General features: G+C 43.6%; 1 protein-coding gene across 1 annotated transcript in view; it reads right to left on the reverse strand.

Annotated features, from left to right (window-relative positions):
* The window catches only part of LOC112230347 (protein kinase C alpha type), a 245119-nt gene that overhangs the window by 95647 nt on the left and 123023 nt on the right, over positions 1–26449 (reverse strand). Inside the window, exons 4-5 of the mRNA XM_024396599.2 lie at positions 6070–6181; positions 3531–3659 (exon numbers count right to left, since the gene is read on the reverse strand). Of these exons, the coding sequence (XP_024252367.1) occupies positions 3531–3659; positions 6070–6181 (241 nt within the window). The remainder of the gene's footprint in view (positions 1–3530; positions 3660–6069; positions 6182–26449) is intronic.

The following is a 26449-nucleotide window of genomic DNA, read 5'->3' on the forward strand; positions in this document are numbered from 1 at the left end:
CAAATGAGGAGAGAAACGAAGAGGAACAACGTCACACCAGGCGTCGGAGGAGGTACCAGCCCCCAGATCCACTCAACTCATTTCAGCAGAGGCTCCTCCAAGCCGTCGAGAGGGATGCAGCCCAACTGATGCTCACAGGAAGGAGGATGAAGAGACCCTCTTTACCATGAGCCTGGTGCCAACACTGAAGAGGCTGCCTCAGCGAACAAAAGCAGCAGTCAAGGTTAAAATGTATCAGCTGCTTTTCGAAGCCGAGTTCAATGGTACATTTGTTTTTGTTTGTTTCACAGGTAGTGTCATAAGTGTTGCGACAGTGAAGTAAAGTAGGTCATTTTTACAGTATACTCATGTAGGTTAATTGGTATTTCAGATCAAAGTATTAATATGAGGTAAATGTATAGCTGTTGTTTATGGGTTAGAAAATATCCTAAAACAACAGTTTGCTGTCTAAATATTTGCCTGTCACACATCATCTTTTGATCTGAAATACAAATTCCATGAGTAAACAGCACGTATTACCAACTTTACCACACTGTTCCAATTTATGCCTCTAACAGCTATATACTGCTTGTATAGTGTAAACATAAATCTCACCTTTTATGGTGTTCTATTATGTTAAGCTTGTATGTGTTGTTTTTCTCTTCCCTTCCAGAGATGGAGTCAATTTAGCCGACCAGCTCACAGGAAGGTCAGGAAGAGGAGAGGAGTCGTCTGGTTGTTGTTTGGACCTCCCTCAGTGTACCTTTTCAAACACGCCAGTTCCGTTTAAATTCAGTCAATTCATAAAGTCATTTGTTTATAAAGTCTTAGGATAGCATTCATTATTAGTGTTACATACATTTCTGAATTGACAGAATTGAAACTCATATACCGGAGAATTCACAGATGCTCTTGTTGGTCTCTTACGAGACTAAAGGTCAATATATTTATTTCTTTTAAAACCAGGGTGTTTGTAAAGTTATGTTCCATCGACTGGTCCGCGCCATCCAGGGGCCATTTGTTTGTTTAGCTGTGTTATGGCTACATATTATTCCCTTTTTTCAGAGACAGACACACATACCTCTCCTCCTCTCTTCTCTGTACCTCAGATCTCCAGGGCCCTGTCCTCTCGCTCTTTATGGCCATGTCTGAAGTTCCCCTACTACGTCTAGGCTTTATGAATAGTCCCTGTATCTGTCTGCAGTTGTGCCAAAGATACATGCTCTTGTTGTTCTCTTACAGATTACAGGCTACACATTCATTTTTTACATTTATTTTTCACACACGCGCGCACACGCACACACACACACACACACACACACACACACACACACACACCTCTTTCAAAGTTTCATTTTTTAAAACATTTTTACAACACACATGCCTGTCATGTTCTTTCCTGTACGTGAATACTTATTAAAATATGTTTTCATGGTCAGTTGTTTCAGAAGTTTATTAATATATAATTTAGACTTAATATGCTTATTTCTTCCCAACACCTTTGCTGATCTAAAACAAGACGAAAGTAAAAACACATTCTCTTCCTAACTCGTTTTTTTCCCACCTGTATTTTGTCAGGCCAGTGAACATGGTGGTAAACTGTACTATTTGTATGGACCCTAGGTTACCTAGGTTACCCTTTCCCTTTGTTATCACACTAACTGTATGTCTTAACCTTAATTAGTGCTTCCGCTCACCTGGTGTACCATGCCAGGTGTGTAATGGGAGAGGGAAGGGGTTAAGGTGTGGTCTTTACTCCCAAGTTTCACTTAAATATAGCTTCCAAATGAAGAGAGACAATGATATATAAAGTAATCTGGGAAAAAACGTAATTTTATGGACAATGGTGGATGGTTCTTAAAATAACCTTTGTGTTATGGGGCTCTTAAGAAAGCTTTTTCACTCCACGGCATACTAACATGGGACTTCACCTGCTGGCGATGAGAAGTAGGTGGTCACCTGGAGTGCCTGTCTGGGGGTGTTGTTGGCACCTGCCCTGGTGACATCAGGTAGGTGACCATTTGGCGTGCCCATCGCCATCCGGAGCGGCTCCTGGAATGACCTCCGCAGGTAGTTGTGGAGAACACATGTAGCCTTCACGCAGACATCGACATTTGAGGGGCTGAGACCAAGCACTCTCTGATACATTCTCCATCGGGCTGCCAGAAACCCAAAGGCGCATTCAACAACTAACCTTGCCCTGGACAGTCGTTTGTTAAAGATCCGTACAGGCTTTGGCAATGGCAGCTGGCGTCCAGTGTAGGGCTTCATGAGGTTGCGTCTTAAAGGGAAGGCCTCGTCGCCGACGAAGACGTGGGGAGCAGGTCCCAGGTCTTCAGCCCCAGGGAGTGATGCAGGTGGTGGAATCTCCAGGGTGCCATCCTGAAGTGCCTGGCCACAGGCAGAGTCCCAGGGGGTCCCGCAGTCACTTCCCTTGCCATAAGCACCAACATCGACAACATGGAAACAGTAGATGGCATCTACTACAGCCAAGAGTACAACTGAATATGTACCCTTGTAGTTGTAGAACTGCAAATCACCAACTGGGCTGATGGACTCACGGTAGTTGGTATCCATCTGGGCGATCCTGGCTCCAACCAGGTGATCGAACTGGCTTCGGTCCAGACGAAAGTAGCTTCGGAGTTCCTCTCCAAACAGTCGAAGCTCTTGAATGAGAAGGTGGAACTCCCCTGCCTGCTTTCGGGACTTTAACCATCTCTGGACCCACACGGACCTGCGCTTTCGGCGGGGCTGGTCCCGGCACAACAGCGCGATCAAGACCGCCTTCCTCAACGCTGGTCTAACACTATATAGGGAACAGGGTGCTATTTGGAAAGCACACACAGTATTGATCTGTATACCAAAGGGAATTGACCAGTGTCTCTGTAGGCTGCAGACTGGAGGCTTTTGTTAAGTGATGGTTGCCTCACCACATGCTGTCTCTGGGCTGCTGTCACTCAAAAACAGACAACGGGGATATTTGGTATGATAACCAGTTCACTTCATCTATTGAACTGTGAACGGGTGTTTTTACAAACGGAATGGTTTTCAAAGCCTGGGCCTATTGATGCGATTGACAATTGTGTAGATAGAAATCGATGTAGGCTCAGGTTAGAGGGAGCACACGGGCGCACACACCCACAAGAACGAACACACACATAGATTGCCAGGAATCAGTGGTGATGACTGCCTGGTGGGAGCGATCCATGCTGTGAATGGATTTGTGGCCAGAAGTGGTTTCTTTCTTATCAATCAATATGGGGCTGTAACAGGCAACTGACAGCTAAAGTGGTTGGGGACTGATGGTTGGGACTGATTGTGAAAAGGTAAGAGGAAGCCCTCGTCAGCCATTACGCATCATAACCCCACTGGGGAAGGAGGAAACGGATGCGCATGAAATGGCACCCTACTCCCTTCATAGTGCACTGATTTTGATCAGATCCCTGTGGGCTTTGGTCAAAAGTAGTGCACTATACAAGGAATAAGGTGCCATTTGGGACAAACAGTGAGAAATAGATTTGTCTGAGAGATGGTCCGGTCCGGAGGCCTACCTGTGACCTGCAGCTTGTCCTCTGTGACCTCACACTTCAGGTAGAGGCGTCCCCTCCTCTCGGTGTGGTCCGTCCCACACATGCTGGGCACGTTCATCACACACTGATTGTGCACGTTCATGTCGCAGGCTGAAGGGATGCAGACACACAGAAAGACAGACAGAAAAAGAGTACTAATAAATAAATAAAGCCACGCAGAAGCTTTGATAATGTATATTTAGAGATCTCTGGAATCATGTGTGTGTTTCAGAGGGGAAACTGCTGGAAGGAATGGACAGGAAATTGTCTGTTTAAATAATGGAAATCATCATTCGGCAATATTGTAATTTAACTTCATTGTGCAGTATGAGCGATGGCAATAAAGTTGTTTGAATGTACTTTGAGCACATCTAAAGCCTTGTTTCCATTGGAACTTTGTTGGGCCTTGGTGGGCTAGCTCAAATCATGTCTCCACTGCCTCCAGAATTTAGAAATGATCTCACGTTGCTTGGTAAACAATGGGACTGTGCAGCTAGCTTTGCTAAAGTTGCTAGCTAGTTACCAACATTGTGTAGAAAGTCATTGCCACAACCAGCTACGCTCACCACGCTGTAACTAACGTTACCCCATACTCCTGCCAGTGCTAGCCAGACTCAGAGCTATGTAAATATAAACGCAACATGCAACAATTAACAATTTTACTGAGTTACAGTTCATATAAGAAAGTTAGTCAATTCTAATACATTCATTAGGCATTAATCTATGGATTTCACATGACTGGGAATACAGATATGCATCTGTTGGTCACAGATACCTTAAAAAATATATGCCTCACAATGGCCTTAGGATCTTGACACGGTATCCCTGTGCATTCAAATTACCATCGGTAAAATGCAATTGTGTTCGGTGCCTGCCCATACCATAAACCCACCGCCACCATGGGGCACTCTGTTCACAACGTTGACATCAGCAACCCTCTCGACCACCCAACGCCATACAAGTGGTCTGCATTTGTGAAGCCGGTTGGAAGTACTGCCAAATTCTCTAAAACGAGGTTGGAGGCAGCTTATGGTAAAGAACTTAACATTAAATTCTCTGGTAACAGCTCTGATGACCATTCCTGCAATCAACATGCCAATTGCACACTTCCTCAAAACTTGAGACATCTGTGGCATTGTGTTGTGTGACAAAACTGCACATTTCAGAGCTGCCTTTTATTGTCCTCAGTACAAGGTGCACCTGTGTAATGATCATGCCGTTTAATCAGCTTCTTGATATGCCAGTCAGGTGGATGGAATGTCTTGGCAAAGGAGAAATGCTCACTAACAGGGATGTAAACAAGTTTGTGCCCAACATTTTAGAGAAGTAAGATTTTTGTGCATGTGGAACATTTCTGGGATCTTTTATTTCAGCTCATGAAACATGGGGACCAACACTTAACATGTTTATATTTATGTTTTATTTATATTTTTGTTCAGTATAGTTTTCACTGCTCTCATTACTTTGACATCCCATCAGCAGTAAGAATATAATATATTATTATTATAATAGCTGTCAGAGTGACTTGAAGGCTACTCAAACTGGCGATTGGCAATGATAGTCAGACACAGAACGTCAGTTCTGACAGGCTCATTTAGAAAAGGTGAAGCAACAATAGAGCTGTGGTGTAATGTGATGGACATCATGCTAGCCCAGGGAATGCTAAGGGAATCCAGGTCGTATGTTAGGCGTTGTGCTGACAAACAGCCAAGCCGGTGCTTTACAGGGAACCAATAAGCAGGGCAATTCAAACACGCTGGCGAAGCTGTCTTTGTCTGCCTGGGAAAATGCATTACATTCCTATCATAGGAATGAGGCAGGTAACTTTTAGACCAGATAGCTGCATTATGTACCTCATAATAATTTACATGAGTTATGTAAGTAAATGTGTGAAAGAAATGTCATAATTTTTCTCACATTAAAAGGTTTGTTTTGGAGCATTTTTGCATAATGACATAATCATAACACTGCCAAAGAATGATAACATTAGCTGTTATGAAATGACTCCCCAGGTGTTACTAACACCTAGCCAACATAAACCTCTTCAAATCAAGAAACCACTTTCACCAGAGAGGTCCAGCTTCATCACAGCATTCCTGGCTCCATCATAGCCCACTAGAGCACATTTCAGTAGAAGGAGAGAGCTCCATATCCTCTTTGGCTTGCCAGTGCATTTAGCATTCTGTCCACTTTAGACGGGCCCCAATCGGCATTCCCATCTGCCTGTCTGTTAAAGGGAAGAGCAGTTAGCACTAACCGTTTGTGAGAGGATTTCAGCTCATGAAATACGGGGACCAACAACTCGACATTTTTCGTTCAGCGTAGCCTGCAAGCTAGCTAACCAAGCAAACCAGACGACATCAGTGGGTGGGGTCGACAGCGACGGGTGTAACATCAGCGTTCCATTATCAGTTGGATTGGCCACAAGCCAGGTGCACTGCGTGTCAGCTTAAATGTTTACGTCGCAGGTGGTGCGTCGGGATCCCCAGTCTAAAGTGGATGACGAGGGTACATTACTCACTGTCGCACTTCATCCCCTGGTGGATGAGACCGTACAGGAGAGAGCCACAGTGGTCGCAGAAGGTGGGGCTGCCGTAGGTGTGGATCTTGAACTTGTGCTTGGTTCTGGGGTCCTGCAAAGACAAGAGAGACATGGTGAGCCGTTAGTTAAGTATAACCATGTACAATACGCAGTATGATCAGAGATGCAACAGAAAGAAAAAGAAATGTAGCCTTATCAACTCCCGTCTGTACAGTTCAAGTTCCTTCTCCACAGACACAGTAATGATGCTAACGCTATTCAACTGAGCCAGACGTGGCAGGACATGGAAAAAAAGGTATGAGAGTAATAATTGGATACATGAGATGAGTCAGCGCTAGTCATTTAGTTTGAATGAAAAAAACAAAACAAAAAAACAAACAAACAAAAACTTGTACTGTCTATACAAAGCATGTTCTTCAGCATTGGCTTGGCAAAGTATCTTTCCATGAGGACAGGAAAGGAGCAAAAATGAAATGAATTAAACAGACAAGGCTAAGGGCAAAATCCTTTCTGCAAGGACTGTTCTACTATTGAAACGGGGACATTTTACAGAATTGAAAAGGAGAGGATATAGTACTTTTCTAAATAGAACCATCGCGATCTCCAAACCTCTCATTCTATTTTGCACTGACCGGTGCTGTTAAAAGGTCTGCAAAAAAAGAAAAGAAAGCTGTCAAAAGCATGTCCTGCAGGCTCAGAATTCCAGCTCTGATCGTGCATTGATTGCAATCGGCACAATGTGGACCAATGCCCATGATCAAAAACTCAAGTGGTTGTCCAATGAATTAACTGCAGCCACACTTGAGGCAAAAATAAAACTTCCAAGAGTAGGTCCAATCCCATGTAGACCGATCGTCTGACCCACAGCAATGGCTGCACCTTACGTTACGGTTGGACTTTTTATTGGCTGGAACTGATCTACTGTACTACAGTACTCTCTAAGTACCACTCCGCCATAATGTGTACAGCGCCCTCAGAACGTACTCGCAACGTATTCACACCCCATAACCTTTTCCACATTTTGTTGTGTTACAAAGTGGGATTCAAATGAATGTCATTTTTTTTTGGTCAACGATCTACTCAAAATACTCTGTGATGTCAAAGTGGAAGAAACATTTGAAAATGGATTTTAGGACATAAAGGAGTCGAATATTTATTGACTGAAGACATTTCAGCTTCTAATTGTTCTTTGAAAAAGTAAAGGGGTGTATATACTTTCTGAAGGAACTGTATATGTACTGGTACAAACAAACAAATGGAACGGGGACTTTGTAACAGTAAGTGTACACAACATTATATTCCGAACTGGTAATAGCAGCAAAAACAGGTCTTCCACTGTACGTACCAATAAGCTTTGTTGTAATTGGGCAAAAAAGTGTCACTCCGTAATTAGTTTGTGTGAGGCAAAAGAGCAACAGACCATTTGAGATTCTTCAAAGTAGCCACCTTCTGCCTTGATAACAGCTTTGCACACTCTTGGCATTCTCCCATCCAGCTTCACCTGGAATGCTTTTCCAACAGTCTTGTTGGAGTTCCCACATATGCTGAGCACTTGTTGGCTGCTTTTCCTTCATTTTGCGGTCCAACTCATCCCAAACCATCTCAACTTGGTTGAGGTCGGGTCATTGTGGAGGTCATCTGACGCAGCACTCGATCACTATCACTCTCCTTCTTGGTCAAATAGCCCTTATACAGCCTGGAAGTGTGTTGGGTCATTGTCCTGTTGAAAAACAAATGATAGTCCCACTAAGCCCAAACCAGATGGGATGACGTATCACAGCAGAATGCTGTGGTAGCCACGCTGGTTAAGTGTGCCTTGATTTCTCACAGACAGTGTCACCAGCAAAGCACCCCCACACCTCCTCCTCCATGCTTCACGGTGGGAGCCACACATGCGGAGATCACCCAATCACCTACTCTGTGTCTCACAAAGACATGGCGTTTGGAACCAAAAATCTCAAATTTGGACTCATCAGACCAAAGGACCGGTCTAATGTCCATTGCATGTGTTTGTTGGCCCAAGCAAGTCTCTTCTTCTTATTGGTGTCCTTTGGTAGTGGTTTCTTGCACTTGAACTCTGTGAAGCATTTATTTGGCCTGCAATTTCTGAGGCTGCTAACTCTAGTAAACTTATCCTCTGCAGCAGAGGTAACTCTGGGTCTTCCTTCCTGTGGCGGTCCTCATGAGAGCCAGTTTCATCACAGCACTTGATGGTTTTTGCGACTGTACTTAAAAGTTATTTACATTTTCCCGGATTGACTGACCTTCATGTCTTAAAGTAATGATGGAAAGTTGTTTCTCTTTGCTTATTTGAGCTGTTCTTGCCATAATATGGACTTGGTCTTTTACCAAATAGGGCCATCTTCTGTATACCAGCCCTATTTGGTCACAACACAACTGATTGGCTCAAACGCATTAAAGAAAATAAATTCCACAATTTAACTTTTAACAAGGCACACCTGTTAATTAAATGCATTCCAGGTGACTACCTCGTGAAGCTGGTTGAGAGAATGTCAAGAGTATGCAAAGCTGTCATCAAGGCAAAGTGTGGCTACTTTGAATAATCTCAAAATAAAATATATTTTGAGTTGTTTAACACTTTTTGGGTTACTATATACACTATATTCCATATGTGTTATTTCATAGTGTTGATGGTCTTCACTATTATTCTACAATGTAGAAAATTGTAAAAATAAAGAAAAACCCTTGAATGAGTAGGTGTGACCAAACTTTTGACTGGTATTGTATATCATTAGAAAAGGATGTCACAGTACCCTGGGTGTTCAGAGTAGAAGGAGAGTGTTGCCCAAGATCAAATAGGAGAGTGTTGCCCAAGATCAAATAGGAGAGTGTTGCCCAAGATCAAATAGGAGAGTGTTGCCCAAGATCAAATAGGAGAGTGTTGCCCAAGATCAAATAGGAGAGTGTTGCCCAAGATCAAATAGGAGAGTAATGCCCTTATGGAGCATGGTGAAGAAAGAGAAAAGGTATAAGCAAGTGTAGGAGATCAAAAGAAGGAGAGAAAATGTGTCCCTTTATCCGTCACCCATACAAACACTATTGCAGCCCATTATAGTTCAGTATGGTAGACTCCCTGGAGCAGTAGTTCTACATGTAGAGTGTGTCTGGTTTTGTGTTATAATCTCCAAACGTGACCATATATTTATTTACATAGCGGGGTTAACAGCCCCTATTTAGAATCAGGCCAACGGCAGAGCTTTACGAGACGCAACACCTCATCAGATCCTTGTTCGTACTGGAGTTTGGATAGTCAAATCACGGCAATTATCATAAGGACTCGCTTTTATATCCACGGAGAACAGGAAGTTCGAGATTTAAAAAAACGGGTCGGTCAGAACAGAGTATGCCGAGCCTCGCTGGAAATGAAATCTATTGTCAGCCCATTGTAAAAATGAAATGACTGAAATAAAAGAGTTTAAAAGATATCGAAGTAAAGTCAATTACGACGAAAGAGATGGAGACACGTTGATGATAACGGCATTAAAGCGATCATGAGATAGTAAATAAGAAGATTTGAGATGGGGCTCTGCATGTAGAACATCTACTTCATACCTAAAGTTAGGGCGGTGGCGGTCATGAAACTGTGTCAGCCGTTTACTGTTACGCAAACTAATGCCGGGCCCACGGTAATTGACCGTTAATTAACATAAACACATTTAGTATCTCCAGGTCTCCACGCAAACAAGCTGCTGATGTACGCCTTTGCAACATCTACATTTAAAATAGTAAAATAAATCCAATTGAATATACGCCATCACAATACATCCATTATTTATTTTAGTCAGGTCTAAAGAAACATTATGATATGAAGCAAATGTATTTCTGAAGAACAGAATATGCTGTATGTTACCTGGCTATGCTCCATGCTGTAGGCTTGATCGTTTAGCTGACAAGATTAGCTAACAAGTCCCATGGCATTATTTTGTGTGTTCCATGGTGCAACTATAGGCTGTTGATGATTTGAGAAAGTCGCAAAAAAAAGCTTGAGTAGACGCTGTACTCTCATCAAGTGGTCATATTTCCACCCATCAAACTATTCTCAATTTAATCTGGTCTTTACTAATATGTCAAATGAGTTTTGATTTAGCATGACCCATTATCAAATGATGGGTAGGCTACTTCGGATTTATAGCGGAGCATGTGCTTAATATGAGCAGCTGAGAAATATATATAAGAACACATTGCACTCTACGCATCAACCACTGTTTGAGGAGCATGCCATCGCTGCCTGACAGGTGACATTCCGCCCAAACTTTGTTCCTGCAGCTACCCAGTGCTTCATTTAGGAAACCAAGTGAAATCTGTCCGGGAACATCGATAGCAACAGTTTCGCAACGAAACATATTTCAGCCCCTCTGCACACAAAACATATTTCAGCCCCTCTGCACTCTCGAGAAATGAATAAAGGAGAGAGAGGAGGAGATGGAAACGAATGGTGGTGAGATATTCCGTATAGCTAAAAGGTAATGTGTCACCAAATTAATTATTAAAATTCCCTATTACTAGGCTATTCAAAATCGCCCTGGACAATCAATGAGCCTAGGGCTATACGTTCTCTCCCAGACTCGTGGATAGAAATGTTGGAGCGTAGCATAAGGTAGCCAAACCAGTCCACCAGTATGCAAAATAACACAGTCCACACAAGATGGTGATTACTCGAATTTGTTTAATTTTAGAGTATACAGTCGTGGCCAAAAGTTTTGAGAATGACACAAACATTCATTTTCACAAAGTCTGCTGCCTCAGTTTGTATGATGGCAATTTGCATATACTCCAGCATGTTATGAAGAGTGATCAGATGAATTGCAATTAATTGCAAAGTCCTTCTTTGCTATGCAAATTAACTGAATCCCCAGAAAACATTTCAGCCCTGCCACAAAAGGACCAGCTGACACCATGTCAGTGATTCTCTCGTCAACACAGGTGTGAGTGTTGACGAGGACAAGGCTGGAGATCACTCTGTCATGCTGATTGAGTTTGAATAACAGACTGGAGGATTCAAAAGGAGGGTGGTGCTTGGAATCATTGTTCTTCCTCTGTCAACCATGGTTACCTGCAAGGAAACACGTGCCGTCATCATTGCTTTGCACAAAAAGGGCTTCACAGGCATGGATATTGCGGTCAGTAAGATTGCACCTAAATCAACCATTTATCGGATCATCAAGAACTTCAAGGAGAGCGGTTCAATTCTTGTGAAGAAGGCTTCAGAGCGCCCAAGAAAGTCCAGCAAGCGCCAGGACCGTCTCCTAAAGTTGATTCAGCTGCGGGATCGGGGCACCACCAGTACAGAGCTTGCTCAGGAATGGCAACGGGCAGGTGTGTGTGCATCTGCACACACAGTGAGGCAAAGACTTTTGGAGGATGGCCTGGTGTCAAGAAGGGCAGCAAAGAAGCCACTGCTCTCCCTGAAAAACATCAGGGACAGACTGATATTCTGCAAAAGGTACAGGGATTGGACTGCTGAGGACTGGGGCAAAGTCATTTTCTCTGATGAATCCCCTTTCCGATTGTTTGGGGAATCAGGAAAAGATCTTGTCCGGAGAAGACAAGGTGAGCGCTACCATCAGTCCTGTGTCATGCCAACAGTAAAGCATCCTGAGACCATTCATGTGTGGGGTTGCTTCTCAGCCAAGGGAGTGGGCTCACTCACAATTTTGCCTAAGAACACAGCCATGAATAAAGAATGGTACCAACACATCCTCTGAGAGCAACTTCTCCCAACCATCCAGGAACAGTTTGGTGACGAACAATGCCTTTTCCAGCATGATGGAGCACCTTGCCATAAGGCAAAAGTGATAACTAAGTGGCTCGGGGAACAAAACATCAATATTTTGGGTCCATGGCCAGGAAACTCCCCAGACCTTAATCCCATTGAGAACTTGTGGTCAATCCTCAAGAGGCGGGTGGACAAACAAAACTCACAAATTCTGACAAACTCCAAGCATTGATTACGCAAGAATGGGCTGCCATCAGTGGCCCAGAAGTTAATTGACAGCATGCCAGGGCGGATTGCAGAGGTCTTGAAAAGAAGGGTCAACACTGCAAATATTGACTCTTTGCATCAACTTCATGTAATTGTCAATAAAAGCCTTTGACACTTATGAAATGCTTGTAATTATACTTCAGTATTCCATAGTAACATCTGCCAAAAATATCTAAAGACACTGAGGCAGGAGACTTCGTGAAAATTAATATTGGTCTCATTCTCAAAACTTTTGGCCACGACTATAGGCTAGACCAATTATGCACCAAAGACATCTTAAGTTTAGTTTTATGTTTTTCTGCCATGCATAATATGCAGCAGGCTATGCATTGTATAACGTCACAATCATCATTTTATCTCCGTTTTCTTTGTGTGTGTGTGTGTGTGTGTGGGGGGCTTGGGCTCATAAGCCTATGCATATGTATACGCTCTAATATGCATATGGGTGTTTTGAATGAATCATCACCTAAGAAAGCTTTCCATTTCCTTGTGTTAGACTGTGAAACATCCCCAATGACCATCCTTTACACTCAGTTTCAACCTGCTGTTGAACTTCTTTCTTCAAATTGATCACAGTGAGGTGAGTTTTAAAAACAGGATTCTGTTTTGATGATAAGTGTTTGATGTGATTTTCAATTGCATTTGCAGTGATGTCAGAGTAGTTAGAGGGACAATAGAGCCCCAAGTAAACAGGCCATTAGGACGTGATGGTCGTTAGCAAGTTGGGTACTACCAAAGCATGTCCAGTGTGCATAACAGGAGATTACCGTGACTCAATGTTCACCTGGAATTTGACTGTGGTCATGACTGCCGGTGTGGTGGTAATAAGGTCACCGCAACAGCCCTACCTACAGCATGTTGGCGTAATCTATGGTAGCCCTTACCCTAAAACGGGAATGGTCTCCTCAGTATGCGGTTTGAAAGTGATCTACAGTGCATTCGGAAAGTATTCTGAGCCCTTGACCTTTTCCACATTTTGTTATGTTACAGACTTATTTTAAAATGGATTAAATGTTGTTGTTTTTTCCCCCTTATCAATCTTTTTGACAAAGCAAAACAGAGTTTTACCATAAAGGCCTGATTGGTAGAGTGCTGCAGAGATGGTTGTCTTTCTGGAAGATTCTTCCATCTCCACAGAGGAACTCCTCCTTGACCAAGGCCCTTCTCGGGATCTGTGCCTCGACACAATCCTGTCTCGGAGCTCTAAGGATCATTTCTTCGACCCTCATGGCTTAGTTTTCGCTCTGACGTGCACTGTCAACTGTGGGACCTTATATAGACAGGTGTGTGCCTTTCAAAATCATGTCCAATCGATTTAACTTACCACAGGTGGACTCCAATCAAGTTGTCGAAACATCTCAAGGATGATCAATGGAAACAGGAAGCACCTGAGCTCAATTTCAAGTCTCAAAGCAAAAGGTCTGAATACTTATGTTAATAAAAATATGTCTGTTTATACATTTCTAAAAACCTGTTTTCACTTTGTCATTATGTGGTATTGTGTACAGGAAAACATGTCATTTAATCCATTTTAGAATAAAGGCTGCGACATAACAACATTTGGAAAAAGTCACGGGGTTTGAATACTTTCCAAACGCACTGTATATCACCCTACAAAGGGCGAGGTCTAATCTACAGCTTACTTTGCCGTTGAACTATGAAATGAAAGAGTGTAACGCATGCCTATCAACTCCGAAGCGCAATGTTACAACCATAGAATTAGGAATTCGAAGACTAAGTCATTTTAACAGGATCTCTGTGGGGACAACGTTCACGGTCACATGCTGCAGTCAGTCGGGTCAATGACGCAGTCAATTGTTTTCGACGCAACAAACTCATTCTATGAACTTTCTTGCTCGAAGGTCGTTACTTTTTGTCAAATAGTGCACCGTTTTACTGTTTTATAGACGAGAAAACATTCCGAGCTGTCGCTCGAGTGAAAGTCCCTTTGAGGTCATGTCTAAAGTCAATAGGTGGCACAATTATCGACCTTGGACAAATATGGGAGACGGTAACTAAAGTGGCATGTCCCATCTTGCACATAATCTCCTGAAGAAACAAAAGGTCACATGTAAATACAGTAGGGAGTTGTCTCTTTCTGGAACCTGTGCTGGATAGAGGATGCCAGATGCCACAGGAATAGTGGACCACGGCATTGCAATAGAGCAGTAAACGGAGCTCTAGTTGTCATGTGACGTGGTTGGAGGCCAGAGGTCAATAGCATGTCAGCATCATGGAAGGGAGTGCATTGAAAGTTGCATTTGTGTGTGTACACGTGGTACTAATTTGATGACAAACGGCACATTGAAAGTACACGTACCTGATCTGATCGTCATTAGCGGCACGCATCACACTCCCTACTCATAACCCATACGCAATTGGAGAATAATGCCAACCGTGGGTGTCACTCACTCACAGCCGAAGCGGCAACGGAATTGAATTGTCCGTAGGCCATGAGTAGGACGCCTCCTCAGTGCTCAAACGGCATGGATTCATTCATACTGCCCGTGCATTCGCCAGTGTGTGAAACGGCATGGATTCATTCATACTGCCCGTGCATTCAACAGTGTGTGAAACGGCATGGATTCATTCATACTGCCCGTGCATTCGCCAGTGTGTGAAACGGCATGGATTCATTCATACTGCCCGTGCATTCAACAGTGTGTGAAACGGCATGGATTCATTCATACTGCCCGTGCATTCAACAGTGTGTGAAACGGCATGGATTCATTCATACTGCCCGTGCATTCAACAGTGTGTGAAACGGCATGGATTCATTCATACTGCCCGTGCATTCAACAGTGTGTGAAACGGCATGGATTCATTCATACTGCCCGTGCATTCAACAGTGTGTGAAACGGCATGGATTCATTCATACTGCCCGTGCATTCGCCAGTGTGTGAAACGGCATGGATTCATTCATACTGCCCGTGCATTCAACAGTGTGTGAAACGGCATGGATTCATTCATACTGCCCGTGCATTCAACAGTGTGTGAAACGGCATGGATTCATTCATACTGCCCGTGCATTCAACAGTGTGTGAAACGGCATGGATTCATTCATACTGCCCGTGCATTCGCCAGTGTGTGAAATGGCATGGATTCATTCATACTGCTCGTGCATTCGCCAGTGTGTGAAACGGCATGGATTCATTCATACTGCCCGTGCATTCAACAGTGTGTGAAACGGCATGGATTCATTCATACTGCCCGTGCATTCGCCAGTGTGTGAAACGGCATGGATTCATTCATACTGCCCGTGCATTCGCCAGTGTGTGAAACGGCATGGATTCATTCATACTGCCCGTGCATTCAACAGTGTGTGAAACGGCATGGATTCATTCATACTGCTCGTGCATTCAACAGTGTGTGAAACGGCATGGATTCATTCATACTGCCCGTGCATTCAACAGTGTGTGAAACGGCATGGATTCATTCATACTGCCCGTGCATTCAACAGTGTGTGAAACGGCATGGATTCATTCATACTGCCCGTGCATTCAACAGTGTGTGAAACGGCATGGATTCATTCATACTGCCCGTGCATTCAACAGTGTGTGAAACGGCATGGATTCATTCATACTGCCCGTGCATTCAACAGTGTGTGAAACGGCATGGATTCATTCATACTGCCCGTGCATTCAACAGTGTGTGAAATGGCATGGATTCATTCATACTGCCCGTGCATTCAACAGTGTGTGAAACGGCATGGATTCATTCATACTGCCCGTGCATTCAACAGTGTGTGAAACGGCATGGATTCATTCATACTGCCCGTGCATTCGCCAGTGTGTGAAACGGCATGGATTCATTCATACTGCCCGTGCATTCGCCAGTGTGTGAAACGGCATGGATTCATTCATACTGCCCGTGCATTCAACAGTGTGTGAAACGGCATGGATTCATTCATACTGCCCGTGCATTCAACAGTGTGTGAAACGGCATGGATTCATTCATACTGCCCGTGCATTCAACAGTGTGTGAAACGGCATGGATTCATTCATACTGCCCGTGCATTCAACAGTGTGTGAAATGGCATGGATTCATTCATACTGCCCGTGCATTCAACAGTGTGTGAAACGGCATGGATTCATTCATACTGCCCGTGCATTCAACAGTGTGTGAAACGGCATGGATTCATTCATACTGCCCGTGCATTCAACAGTGTGTGAAACGGCATGGATTCATTCATACTGCCCGTGCATTCAACAGTGTGTGAAACGGCATGGATTCATTCATACTGCCCGTGCATTCAACAGTGTGTGAAACGGCATGGATTCATTCATACTGCCCGTGCATTCAACAGTGTGTGAAACGGCATGGATTCATTCATACTGCCCGTGCATTCAACAGTGTGTGAAACGGCATGGATTCATTCATACTGCCCGTGCATTCAACAGTGTGTGAAACGGCATGGATTCATTCATACTGCCCGTGCATTCAACAGTGTGTGAAACGGCATGGATTCATTCATACTGCCCGTGCATTCAACAGTGTGTGAAACGGCATGGATTCATTCATACTGCCCGTGCATTCGCCAGTGTGTGAAACGGCATGGATTCATTCATACTGCCCGTGCATTCAACAGTGTGTGAAACGGCATGGATTCATTCATACTGCCCGTGCATTCAACAGTGTGTGAAACGGCATGGATTCATTCATACTGCCCGTGCATTCAACAGTGTGTGAAATGGCATGGATTCATTCATACTGCCCGTGCATTCGACAGTGTGTGAAACGGCATGGATTCATTCATACTGCCCGTGCATTCAACAGTGTGTGAAACGGCATGGATTCATTCATACTGCCCGTGCATTCAACAGTGTGTGAAACGGCATGGATTCATTCATACTGCCCGTGCATTCAACAGTGTGTGAAACGGCATGGATTCATTCATACTGCCCGTGCATTCAACAGTGTGTGAAACGGCATGGATTCATTCATACTGCCCGTGCATTCAACAGTGTGTGAAACGGCAAAGTCATCCTTTCGCCTGAAAACTGGAAGGCTGCCAGTTAGTCAAGTGGCATCCCACTTCCCCGACGTTTTCTCCATTTCAGCCATGAGCCTCTTTCAGAGAGTCCAATTTTAAGTGGATTTGCATTGAGAACCCCATCCAGACTACCCCCCTCTGCAGTGAATTCCGTTTGATGTGAACACCTGGCCGTTTATAAAACTGGAAACCGGAGCGCTGCTCTCTTTTCCAGGAAAGTGGGGATAAATGTCTGCTCCAGCTGAGGGAAGCTGGGCGAAAAGCAGCCAAAAAACATCTCCTCAGTTCCCTCGAGACACAATCTTACACTGCCTGACAAAAAGGGAACACACTTGGTGAAAGAAGAGGGAGAGAAAGGGAACGATGCAACGTGTCTTGTTGAGAGGTGACCGAGAGCTAAGCGGGGAAGTACGATGTGATTCACTCTGTAATTTAGCCTTGTGACACAGTCTGGCCTGAGGACTCTTGGACACTCTCCAATAAGGGCTGGGCGAAATGGAAAAATATCCATATCGCGATAAATTGCCTGAATTGATGAGCTAACGAGAAATAGAACGATACGTTTATAACATTAAGGTGCACCACAGTTTAAAAAAAAGATCCTTTAAACTACTATTACTAGCTTGATGGTTGTAGCCATCAATTGTCCTATTAACAATCCCCCATAATAGCTAAGTTTCAAACTTCACATTCCTCTAATACAGGCTACTTATCGCAATGAACGATATCAGATATCAAATGCCTTCGATAAGTGGTTTGGTGTCGATCATTTTCGGTTTATCGTCCCAGCTCTACTCTCCAAGCTGTCTCACCCTCTCCAGCTGTCTCTCCCTCTCCAGCTGTCTCACATTACAGTTGGATTTAACTGGGCACCTTGGCCCACACACCCCTTCAAAATGGCTTCAATTTCCCACCTTCATCCCACTCCATCTCCGAGTCGTGTTGGATGCTACATTAAAGCCCCGGAATAAAAGTGGCTGAGTGAGTGTTTGCATTTTAATTGCATTGTCGTCTCCTGCTTCTCACACACCCCTTAATTTGCTGTCCCCACTGTGTGTTTGACGAAGCAGACCGGGCTGGTTAAAAAAAAAGAAAGAGAGAGAAAGAGAAAGAGAGAGAGAGAGAGAGAGAGAGAGAAAGAGAAGCAAGACAGAGACACAGACAGAGACAGAGATAGATAGAAAGGGTTGTTGCACCAGCTGCAGTTACTCATGTCCACCCACACACATCTGATCCTGAAGGATTATCCACTTGTTTTCCATCTTTTGCCTTGTTCTCTCCTTCCAAGGAATGAATGAGAGGAGGGAAGGAGAGTTCAGCTGCAGAGGACTTTTTCTACTGTTTTTATCTCTGGTCACATCAGTTAGCATGGGTAAAGAAAACGCTTGCAGACTGGGTTAGGATTTCACTCCACAAGATAACTCACAGGATGCCTAGAGTAACGTTATAAAGAGAGATGGTGAAATCCTGATTGTGGATATAAATTAGCAAGCTTTTTGTCATTCAGGTGCGTGTTAACATTCCCCTGTGACAGATATGCAAGGCACTACATAAATGGTCACTGGGGAGACACACGATGTCCCAGACTTTGGCCGTATGACTTCTAAATGAGTATGTCTGACCAGAGGGTCTTATTGGGTCTTTCGCCTTGGCCATTCAGGTCAGTACTTGTGCTATGTTAGCTCAGGGTTTCCCAAACTCTGTCCTGGGGCCCGCGCTGGGTGCACGTTTTGGTTTTTGCCCTAGCACTACACAGCTGATCAGGCTTTGAAGATTTGAATCAGCTGTGTTGCGCTAGGGCTAAAAACCAAAACGTGCACCCAGCGCGGGCCCCGGGACAGAGTTTGGGAAACCCTACATTAGCGTAGCAGTTAGCGTAGCATTCTGGGGATATCAGGTTACAGGGTTATAGGAGATGATTGACTGGTTTGTACAGGGAAAACATCATTACAGCTGGATGGAGGAACATCAGAATGGATCCTTTTCTTGGCTGGGCAGAGTAGTGGACAAACTGGTTGTTAATTGAGATTGACGGCAGAAACGATCTACGGCTGCAACCGATGGCTACGCTTGAGATGACATTGCACAATGGGAGACACATTCATGAAAAAAATCATCTCAAAATCAATTTGCATGCCTCTTTTTAGCGAATCGTTGCCCGTTTTACTCGAACATGGTGGTCCTCTCAACGTTAATGAGAGAGGCGTGACTGGAGTGTGTGTGTGGGACTCGTACCAACCAGACAATTAAGTTGTGTGTGTGTGTGTGTGTGTGGGGAGCACGGAGGTGACAGCATTACATCACCTAGTAATGGGACACAGTGAGCTGGGATCATCAAATCTGACCTGTTTCCGAATTGGATTTAACCCATTACACCTACGCTCCTCCTGGGGAATTACTGGGTTTGCAGGCTTTTGGACCAGACCTAACATTATAAACACACCCGATTCAGCTAATCGACGTTCTGATATACTGTATACTGAAAGTATTCACACCCCGTGACTTTTTCCGCATTTTGTTGTGTTACAAGGTGGGATTAAAATGGCCTACACAGAATAACCCATAATGTCAATGTGGAATTATGTTTTTAGAAATGTCAAATCAATAAGTATTCAATACCTTTGTTATGGCCTCAGCCTAAGTCAGCTCAGGAGTAAACATTTGCTAACAAATCACATAAATTGCATGAACTCACTCTGTGTGCAATAATGTTGTTTAACATTCATTTTTTAATGACTCCCTCATCTCTGTAACCCACACGTACAATTATCTGAAAGGTCCCTCAGCCGAGCAGTGAATTTCAAAACACAGATCCAAACACAAAAAAAATAAAAATAAAAAAAACAGGGAGGTTTTCCCGATGCCTCGCAAAGAAGGGCACCCATTGGTAGATTGGTAAAAAAAAAAAAGATGATATCCCTTTGAGCACGGTGAAGCTATTAATTACACTTTGGATGGTGTATCAACACACCCAGTCACTACAAAGATACAGGCGTCCTTCCTAACTCGGCTCCCGGGGATAGGAAATAAACTGGTCAGTGTTAAACGGCTGTGATAGGAGAAAACTTGAGGATGGGACCAACAACAGTGTCGTTAGTTACTCCACAGTACTAACCCAAATGGCAGAGTGAAAAGAAGGAACAGCAGAGAGGGAGTACACAGACTAAACATATCCCAAAGCATGCCCCCTGTTTGCAATAAGGCCCTAAAGTAAAACTGCAAAAACAGGGCGTGTGAATACTTAAGTAACTTATACATTTTTTTGTATTTATTTTGGAATAAATAATAATAGATGGGTGAGAGGAAAACATCTATTTCATCCATGTTGAATTCAGGCCGTAACACAATAACAATGTGGAATAAGTCAAGGGGTGTGAATACTTTCTGAAGTTACTGTAGCTACGATGGAACACATCTAATAGGGGGCACCAGGGCAGCTATAATAGAATGTAAAAAGGCCATGGCTTTATATAGACAATCAAAGACTACTTATGTAATATCAGGAAATAATAAGCTGAGAAAATGTGAGTAATTGTGAGGATAAAAACTTTGATTGGAAGTTATTTTCGGGGGAAATGAAAGTACATACGAAACACAACCTCCAGATAATGATGATGGTGAAGCATTGATCCAAATGACTTAGTCATACTGAATATGCCAAAGACCCAGGAGGCAAACCGATGTCAAATGCAGGCAATCAACAGTGGAAAAACATCTGATCACATCAGAAGGGCTTTTAAGCTCTTACACACAACAACATGGTTGTCTATTTCCTTCCTCTCTGTTCATCTCTGTGCAGTGACGACATGTCTGTTGTGCAGTATTTCCTTCCTCTCTGTTCATCTCTGTGCAGTGAAGACACGTCTGTTGTACAGTATTTCCTTCCTCACTCTGTTCATCTCTGTGCAGTGAAGACATGTCTGTTGTACAGTATTTCCTTCCTCTCTGTTCATCTCTGTGCAGTGAAGACATGTCTGTTGTACAGTATTTCCTTCCTCACTCTGTTCATCTCTGTGCAGTGAAGACATGTCTGTTGTACAGTATTTCCTTCCTCTCTGTTCATCTCTGTGCAGTGAAGACATGTCTGTTGTGCAGTATTTCCTTCCTCACTCTGTTCATCTCTGTGCAGTGAAGACACATCTGTTGTACAGTATTTCCTTCCTCTCTGTTCATCTCTGTGCAGTGAAGACATGTCTGTTGTACAGTATTACCTTCCTCACTCTGTTCATCTCTGTGCAGTGAAGACATGTCTGTTGTGCAGTATTTCCTTCCTCTCTGTTCATCTCTGTGCAGTGAAGACATGTCTGTTGTACAGTATTTCCTTCCTCTCTGTTCATCTCTGTGCAGTGAAGACACGTCTGTTGTACAGTATTTCCTTCCTCTCTCTGTTCATCTCTGTGCAGTGAAGACATGTCTGTTGTACAGTATTTCCTTCCTCTCTGTTCATCTCTGTGCAGTGAAGACACGTCTGTTGTGCAGTATTTCCTTCCTCTCTGTTCATCTCTGTGCAGTGAAGACATGTCTGTTGTGCAGTATTTCCTTCCTCTCTGTTCATCTCTGTGCAGTGAAGACATGTCTGTTGTGCAGTATTTCCTTCCTCTCTGTTCATCTCTCAGTGAAGACACGTTCATCTTCCTCACTGTTCATCTCTGTGCAGTGAAGACATGTCTGTTGTGCAGTATTTCCTTCCTCTCTGTTCATCTCTGTGCAGTGAAGACACGTCTGTTGTGCAGTATTTCCTTCCTCTCTGTTCATCTCTGTGCAGTGAAGACACGTCTGTTGTACAGTATTTCCTTCCTCTCTGTTCATCTCTGTGCAGTGAAGACACGTCTGTTGTGCAGTATTTCCTTCCTCTCTGTTCATCTCTGTGCAGTGAAGACATGTCTGTTGTGCAGTATTTCCTTCCTCTCTGTTCATCTCTGTGCAGTGAAGACATGTCTGTTGTGCAGTATTTCCTTCCTCTCTGTTCATCTCTGTGCAGTGAAGACACGTCTGTTGTGCAGTATTTCCTTCCTCTCTGTTCATCTCTGTGCAGTGAAGACACGTCTGTTGTACAGTATTTCCTTCCTCTCTGTTCATCTCTGTGCAGTGAAGACACGTCTGTTGTACAGTATTTCCTTCCTCACTCTGTTCATCTCTGTGCAGTGAAGACATGTCTGTTGTACAGTATTTCCTTCCTCTCTGTTCATCTCTGTGCAGTGAAGACACGTCTGTTGTGCAGTATTTCCTTCCTCACTCTGTTCATCTCTGTGCAGTGAAGACATGTCTGTTGTACAGTATTTCCTTCCTCTCTGTTCATCTCTGTGCAGTGAAGACACGTCTGTTGTACAGTATTTCCTTCCTCACTCTGTTCATCTCTGTGCAGTGAAGACATGTCTGTTGTACAGTATTTCCTTCCTCTCTGTTCATCTCTGTGCAGTGAAGACACGTCTGTTGTACAGTATTTCCTTCCTCACTCTGTTCATCTCTGTGCAGTGAAGACACGTCTGTTGTGCAGTATTTCCTTCCTCTCTGTTCATCTCTGTGCAGTGAAGACATGTCTGTTGTACAGTATTTCCTTCCTCTCTGTTCATCTCTGTGCAGTGAAGACATGTCTGTTGTGCAGTATTTCCTTCCTCACTCTGTTCATCTCTGTGCAGTGAAGACATGTCTGTTGTACAGTATTTCCTTCCTCACTCTGTTCATCTCTGTGCAGTGAAGACATGTCTGTTGTACAGTATTTCCTTCCTCACTCTGTTCATCTCTGTGCAGTGAAGACATGTCTGTTGTACAGTATTTCCTTCCTCACTCTGTTCATCTCTGTGCAGTGAAGACATGTCTGTTGTACAGTATTTCCTTCCTCACTCTGTTCATCTCTGTGCAGTGAAGACATGTCTGTTGTACAGTATTTCCTTCCTCACTCTGTTCATCTCTGTGCAGTGAAGACATGTCTGTTGTGCAGTATTTCCTTCCTCACTCTGTTCATCTCTGTGCAGTGAAGACATGTCTGTTGTACAGTATTTCCTTCCTCACTCTGTTCATCTCTGTGCAGTGAAGACATGTCTGTTGTACAGTATTTCCTTCCTCTCTGTTCATCTCTGTGCAGTGAAGACACGTCTGTTGTACAGTATTTCCTTCCTCACTCTGTTCATCTCTGTGCAGTGAAGACATGTCTGTTGTACAGTATTTCCTTCCTCTCTGTTCATCTCTGTGCAGTGAAGACACGTCTGTTGTACAGTATTTCCTTCCTCACTCTGTTCATCTCTGTGCAGTGAAGACACGTCTGTTGTGCAGTATTTCCTTCCTCTCTGTTCATCTCTGTGCAGTGAAGACACGTCTGTTGTGCAGTATTTCCTTCCTCTCTGTTCATCTCTGTGCAGTGAAGACATGTCTGTTGTACAGTATTTCCTTCCTCACTCTGTTCATCTCTGTGCAGTGAAGACACGTCTGTTGTACAGTATTTCCTTCCTCACTCTGTTCATCTCTGTGCAGTGAAGACACGTCTGTTGTACAGTATTTCCTTCCTCACTCTGTTCATCTCTGTGCAGTGAAGACATGTCTGTTGTACAGTATTTCCTTCCTCTCTGTTCATCTCTGTGCAGTGAAGACACGTCTGTTGTACAGTATTTCCTTCCTCACTCTGTTCATCTCTGTGCAGTGAAGACACGTCTGTTGTGCAGTATTTCCTTCCTCTCTGTTCATCTCTGTGCAGTGAAGACATGTCTGTTGTACAGTATTACCTTCCTCTCTGTTCATCTCTGTGCAGTGAAGACACGTCTGTTGTACAGTATTACCTTCCTCTCTGTTCATCTCTGTGCAGTGAAGACACGTCTGTTGTACAGTATTTCCTTCCTCTCTGTTCATCTCTGTGCAGTGAAGACATGTCTGTTGTGCAGTATTACCTTCCTCACTCTGTTCATCTCTGTGCAGTGAAGACACGTCTGTTGTACAGTATTTCCTTCCTCTCTGTTCATCTCTGTGCAGTGAAGACATGTCTGTTGTGCAGTATTTCCTTCCTCTCTGTTCATCTCTGTGCAGTGAAGACATGTCTGTTGTGCAGTATTTCCTTCCTCTCTGTTCATCTCTGTGCAGTGAAGACACGTCTGTTGTACAGTATTTCCTTCCTCACTCTGTTCATCTCTGTGCAGTGAAGACATGTCTGTTGTACAGTTCTAGCCTACAGCTACACAGCTTTATTATTATATATTCATTAAAAAAAAACGTGATTCAAAATGTCAACATACTGTTACTTACGAAGCACAAACGTGATTCAAATGTCAACACACTTACCTACGAAGCACAAACGTGATTCAAATGTCAACACACTGTTACCTACGAAGCACAAACGTGATTCAAAATGTCAACATACTGTTACTTACGAAGCACAAACGTGATTCAAATGTCAACACACTTACCTACGAAGCACAAACGTGATTCAAATGTCAACACACTGTTACTTACGAAGCACAAACGTGATTCAAATGTCAACACACTGTTACTTACGAAGCACAAACGTGATTCAAATGTCAACACACTGTTACCTACGAAGCACAAACGTGATTCAAATGTCAACACACTGTTACTTACGAAGCACAAACGTGATTCAAATGTCAACACACTGTTACTTACGAAGCACAAACGTGATTCAAATGTCAACACACTGTTACTTACGAAGCACAAACGTGATTCAAATGTCAACACACTGTTACTTACGAAGCACAAACGTGATTCAAATGTCAACACACTGTTACTTACGAAGCACAAACGTGATTCAAATGTCAACACACTGTTACTTACGAAGCACAAACGTGATTCAAATGTCAACACACTGTTACTTACGAAGCACAAACGTGATTCAAATGTCAACACACTGTTACTTACGAAGCACAAACGTGATTCAAATGTCAACACACTGTTACTTACGAAGCACAAACGTGATTCAAATGTCAACACACTGTTACCTACGAAGCGCTCTCCCTCAAAAATATTACCAAAATATTAATGGCACTGTACTAGGCGTACCAAGCTACTAGTCACTAGGCTGCAGGGATAAATCGAGCTGTATTTTAAAAGGACCACTTGTCAAGGATATAAGCCCATTTATTCTATGAATGGATTCATATCTAACACACCATTCTGGGGAAAGCACTAGGCTATTTTAACAGGTTATTTTTCCCCATGCAGTAAGCAAGGACAGACCACTGGGAGAAATACAGGCAAAACATCAATATGTCTGATCCTATATGGGATGGCAATCTCCACAACTATATACTGTGTGGACCATGGCTCTTCTCATACACTCTTAGCAAATAAGGTGCTACCTGGAACCTAAAAGGGTTCTTGGGCTGTCCCCATAGGAACATTTTTGGTTCCAGGTAGAACCCTTTTGGGGTTCCATGTAGAATCCTCTGTGGAAAAGGTTCTACATGGAACCCAAAAGGGTTTTTACCTGGAAGCAAAACAGGTTCTCCTATGGGAACAGCCAAAGAACCATTTAAGAAACCCTTTGTTCTAAGAGTGTACCATGACTCTGATTCTCACACACACCAATGTTTTTAACTCTCTTCTTCTCTCTAGCTTTATTTGCAGCTAGAATGAGGGGCATTCTTCTGGGAAATGTGTGTGTGTAGCTTCTTGCTTGCTACATTTTTATATATATATATATATATATATGTTGTTTAAAAAAAAATTGAACCTTGATTTAACTAGGCAAGTGAGTTAAGAACAAATTCTTATTTACAATGACGGCCTAGGAACGGGGGGTTCACTGCCTTGTTTAGGGGCAGAACCACAGATGCTGCATGAGAAGTAGTGGAAGTCATCATCGGCTTTGATGCACTACCTTAATCAAGTGTGTGTGTGTGTGGGTGTGTGTGTGTGTGACGACTGACGAGAGGGGCTATCTTTGGTATTGAATCGCAGATCAAATAGAGTCGAGGATATTAGCTGTTCAAACGGCTGGCGGGGCAGAGTGGGGAGCGAGCTAGATGAAAACAAATGCCGACGCCACCGCCACAGTATTGGAACCAGTCGCTAATTAGCAGCACTCGTGCACTTCCTCTCTTAGCGCTGCTTAATTAGCGCTGCCATCGCCAACCAGCGCTGGTTAATTACCCATCTGCCGGGGCGGTGCAGCAGGGCACCCCCCCCCAAAAAAAGGAGGGCGGGTGAGGGCTGAGATGATGTTAAGCAAGTCTGCGGGGGTAGGTTGGGGTGAGGAGGTGGTTTGGATCTTCCAATACAGGGGTTTGTCTGGGACGTTTCCCAGTAAAACTGTACATTAGTGATACATTCAACATGTCTGAATGAGGAAGTTCATGACATGAGGAGCTTACTGGAATGTTAATGTCAACTTAAGACTGAAAATGGTCTTGTTGATTACA

This window comes from Oncorhynchus tshawytscha, linkage group LG32 (genome assembly GCF_018296145.1).
Source record: "Oncorhynchus tshawytscha isolate Ot180627B linkage group LG32, Otsh_v2.0, whole genome shotgun sequence".
In the NCBI taxonomy this organism is placed as follows: domain Eukaryota; kingdom Metazoa; phylum Chordata; class Actinopteri; order Salmoniformes; family Salmonidae; genus Oncorhynchus; species Oncorhynchus tshawytscha.